General features: G+C 39.2%; 1 protein-coding gene across 1 annotated transcript; it reads left to right on the top strand.

Moving 5' to 3' along the window:
• Window positions 1-259: 259 nt before the first annotated feature.
• Window positions 260-4,197, top strand: LOC145705937 (uncharacterized). Its single transcript, XM_081783440.1, has 4 exons — window positions 260-450; window positions 1,833-1,932; window positions 3,343-3,446; window positions 4,054-4,197. The coding sequence occupies exons 1-4, from the start codon at window positions 286-288 to the stop codon at window positions 4,195-4,197; spliced, it is 513 nt and encodes a 170-aa protein (XP_081639566.1). The 5' UTR covers window positions 260-285.
• The last annotated feature ends 261 nt before the right edge of the window (window positions 4,198-4,458 follow it).

Genomic DNA, 4,458 nt, shown 5'->3' with positions numbered 1-4,458 from the left:
TTTTTCAGCTGTTATTAAGTCATCAAAATTTAACATCAAATTTTATTTTATATTCATCTCTTTTTTATCTTACTGAATTAATGTCAAAGATTCTCGTTTAAAAACTAATTCTTTTTGAAAACTACAATGAATCATCATTTTAACATATCTTCCCGTAAACCTGCTGCCCTCAAAGTCCACCTCAACCCTCCCCACGTCGGATATCTCTCTCTAAACAAATCGTTTCCCAGCGCTTCTCCACGTTAAATCAATCCTCATCCCAATTTTTCTCAAACAGAGAAAAACATGATCAGATTAAAGCTGATTCTTGCTTTCGCGAAGCTGCTTCCGGCTCAGTTTTCGAATACGCGCTACATCGAGTCTAATGAATTCGCCGCCGCCGAAGAGTTTTTCAGAGAAGATAACTGGAACGATTATGCGGGACTATGGATCGAGCACAATGATTTCTTGGTAAGAGAAAATGCAGGCACAACAGGGGGGAAGACATGAACTTTGATAATGAATTTAGGGGTGGCGTCAGGAACCGACAAAAAATTTCGAAAAATTTTGCGTGGGCGGCTTATCAGCCGCTTATTAGCCTGTCTCCCGGATCCAGGCTTCTGATTGGTCGAAAATTTTTCGGAATTTTTTTGTCGGTCTCTGACACCTCCCCAATTTAAGAAAGTATCTTGAAAATATTGCCCCTGTTCAACCTGAAACCTTTTCAAGTGTAACCTTGTTCGTCTTTTATTTTTGTTTACCTTTAAACCTTCTTTATCCATCAATTATTATTCTGTTTCGAGTAAATCTGTCCGAAAAGAGGGGAGACGCTCGGTTAGATTACCAATTGGTATTCAAATACGAATTTTGGTATTCAAATACCAAAAATTTTTGGTAATCTAACCGAGCGCCCCCGGAAAAAAGCTTGTTAGAATTTCAAACGCAACATTTTGTCCCCCAAGTTCAACAACTCAGTTGCCAAACTGGCGGCTAATTTATTCGCATTGAAAAGCCACTAAGTGCAACTCGGCGCACGTTTCTCAAAACAACGCCTGGCTGTCCTTTTATTTGTCAGGCCACGCTCGCCAAACGCCAAATATTATATGCTCATGAATAGCTTCATCTCAATTCGAAAAAGCTTCTGCTCAACCAAAAGAAACCATCTTCTTATCTGGCTTTTATTTTATCTGACAAGGGACAACGTTTTTGAGGAGATGGAAATTTCTTTGTGGCGCTGAAAAAACCATTTGGTGGTTTTTATTGTGTTTTAGAAAGAAAAAACTTTCGACAATTTTTATCTAAAAAACTATTTTTTTTTTATTTTTTTCTATTGCGAAAAAAATATGAACGGAGAAGAATGTGAATAATTGGTTGAGCGGGGAAAAACGAGTTTGCCGAAATTTGATTATCCGGAGGATTTCCTAAAAGATCAGCGAAAATTTTCGCTTAACAACTTTCGCCCGAAAAAGGAAATTACTAAAGCAGCTGCGAACGAAAATTCTAGTTTGATTCTTTTTTTAGGCCTGATAAATGGGGAGGCCAAAAACTACAGAATTTGTCGAATTTTTAAACAATCAGATGTCCGCATTCGACCAGTTGACCAATCAGAAATCAGAAAAAAATCAATAAAACACACACAAAATTAAATCCTTAACCCTTACCCTAACCTCAACTCTATCATATCTCAACATCAAATTCAAGGGCTTTCCTGACCCTTATTTTTTAACGTGAATAATTTTAATTAGATTCAGTAATTGACCATATTTCTGGGAAAACGTGGTTTTTAAAAGTTCAAAATACCCGCAAGAGGATTAAAAATTCAATCCATATTTCTCTCAAAACAGAATTTTCAGACGGCCGATGAAGATTATTCCGAAAATCTGTCAACCATGAAAGATGAATATTTCAAGTCGCTAGGGTTCACGCCCGATCCGCGAATGCCGCCACAGCCAGGTTCGTTCTAGTTCTCTTTCGACTTTCTTGCTGGAGACACCCTTAATATTATGATTCTCGAGCTCGTTCGCGGGAATCGAAGGAGAAAACATACACTTGAATGTTTAGTTTCTAGCCACTCGACAGGGTAAACCAAACGCGGTTACGAATGCTTATCAAATAATGGTAGCGCTTTCTCTTTTTCTGTCTATTTTTCAAGCAACTTTAAATTGAACATACAGTTAGCAAAAAAAAGAAGCCTCGAAGGTAAATTTTTACAACAGTAAAAGTTCGGCCAAAAAAAACTTTTGGGTCCATTTTTCCGAATTTTGTTAAAAATTGAATCTGAAATCGGACACTAGTTTGATGCAAGAACATTCGGCAAATGAGCATTTGAATGGATTCCGGGCGACGCAAAGCACGTGCTGATTACAGAGCATTTGCATTTAATTAAGCTGACCTCAACTTGTTTTCGAATTGCTTTCTAGCGATTTTTAGGGTCCTAAAACGTGAGGATCCTTGTTGATTAAGGTTGATTTCTTGACTCAGGAACCTGTGTTGAAAACCTGAGTCAGGGTTCTGAAAAAGCTGCAGAGCGGCTTTTCAAAAAACGAAGCCGCGAAGCGGCTTTGCCACTAAAACTATCAAAAGCCGCCTTTTCGGACCCTGACTCAGGTTTTCTACACAGATTGCCGAGCTCAGATGAACGGTTCATATGAACTGTTTTTGCTGTCGCTTGTGTCATAGAAGCGATAATTTCTAAAAGCAAAAACATGATTCAATTTGTCCATCATTTCGAAATCATTAAATTTCTTTGGTCAGAATCAAAAAACCGCAATTCAAGCAATTTCAGCAAGCGGTCAAAACCGGCACCACAAAAACGCGCGATAAAGCGTCCAACAACAGGGAAAACGAAAGGCATCGAGTCAGATGCTAAACGTGGCTGGGAGCTGTTTTGGTAGCAACAGGGAAATTGAGTGATAGGGGGAAGTCTTCTTTAGGGAAATTACGTATCTTTTCCGAAATTCTGAGGGGCGGAAAGTGATGATAATGGAGTGATAGTGGGATTTTTAGGAGAAAAGGGCGTTAGAAAAACAAACCCTAGGGACCTGGCTCGGTAAGTTGTGTAGAAAACCTGACTCAGGGTTCTGAAAGAACCAAAACAATCAATCAAGAAACCTGAGTCAGGATATTGAAAGAGCTTTCAGTTGAAATTCTTCAAGATCCTGACTCAGGTTTCTATTCTGATTGCCTGAGTTTATTCTCGACCCTGAGTCAGGTTTTCTACACAGGTTGCCGAGCCAAGTTTGGTAACCGACTCAAAAAGAACCACAAATATTTTCTTGAATTATTCCTTGGGGATTTCTATTTCAAAGGAATCGAAGAAGCATCCGAAGAATTGGGAATATCAAAAAATATTTACTTCTTTAGCAATCGAGCTGCACCCCGACGCCGGTCGCCGCGTGTCTCACACAGTTCGCATCCCGCCGCTCCCACCTGGAATGGCTTACCGCGTGACACACTGCATCGCTCAGGTACTTTCGCAACCCGGATTAAATTGCAACGCTTAGACGGCCATTCTCCAAGCCAAAGACATTCTTTTCTTACATCATCACCTGCAACTTGCATTACTCGCCAATTTGCTATAGAAACACTTTTTTTCTGCAGAATTAAGATGTTTCAAATATTTCTGCTTTGAAATATAAGTGACCCAAATGTTGCTTCAGTTACCTGTGGAGAAAACCTGAGTCAGGGTTTGAAAGAGCTTAAACGAAAAGCCGCGTAGCGGCTTTTTCATAAACAAAGCCGCGAAGCGCCTTCGCGAGGATAAGAAAATTGAGTGGAGAGGTTATTCAGCAAAGCCGCTCCGCGGCTTCGTTTATGAGAAAGCCGCTGCGCGGCTTTTTGTTTTAACTCTTTGAATACCTGACTCAGATTTTCTGATTTAGTTCCTGTTTAAAAATAACGGCTAATTTTGATATCAAAGCTGGAAATAGCCTCAAATCGTCTAATTTCTACTTTTCTTTGACATAATGATTCGATAAAAAAAGATGATAAAAGTGCTTTGAAGATTACAGCTCGTTATATATTAGAGCAATTTCGATTGTTCATTTTTATATAACCCCTTGTAAACTCTTTCAGAGCCGCTATGGTCCGATTTACAAGATGATGTACAATACCTGCGCGGACAAGAAAATCGACGTCGCCCGCCACAGCCCGATGGTTACTCAAGGCGTTTCTAGAATTTCGTTTCGGCAGTTTAAGGGACCCCCGTTTGAAAAATAAAAAAAACACAGTCGTCATTGGTTTCGATTTCTGCTTATTTTCGTAAAAGCAGGAACTCGATTTTTCCGTTTTTATTATTTTAATTCTGTTTTTGTTTTTGATCGAGTGTAATCGCGGATCACACTTTTTAGTTGTAAAAGGTTTATTTTTGTTTTCTCTCGGTTTGAATTAACACTAATCTCAGGCACTTATTCACGAGAAAAAAAACATTTTTCCGTATTTTTTTCAACGGGTTGAACAGTTTTCCGGAGTGCCAGGAGG

The sequence above is a fragment of the Oikopleura dioica genome, chromosome PAR (assembly GCF_907165135.1).
Source record: "Oikopleura dioica chromosome PAR, OKI2018_I68_1.0, whole genome shotgun sequence".
Classification (NCBI taxonomy): Eukaryota; Metazoa; Chordata; class Appendicularia; order Copelata; family Oikopleuridae; genus Oikopleura; species Oikopleura dioica.
This window is presented reverse-complemented; position numbering and strand designations above follow the sequence as displayed.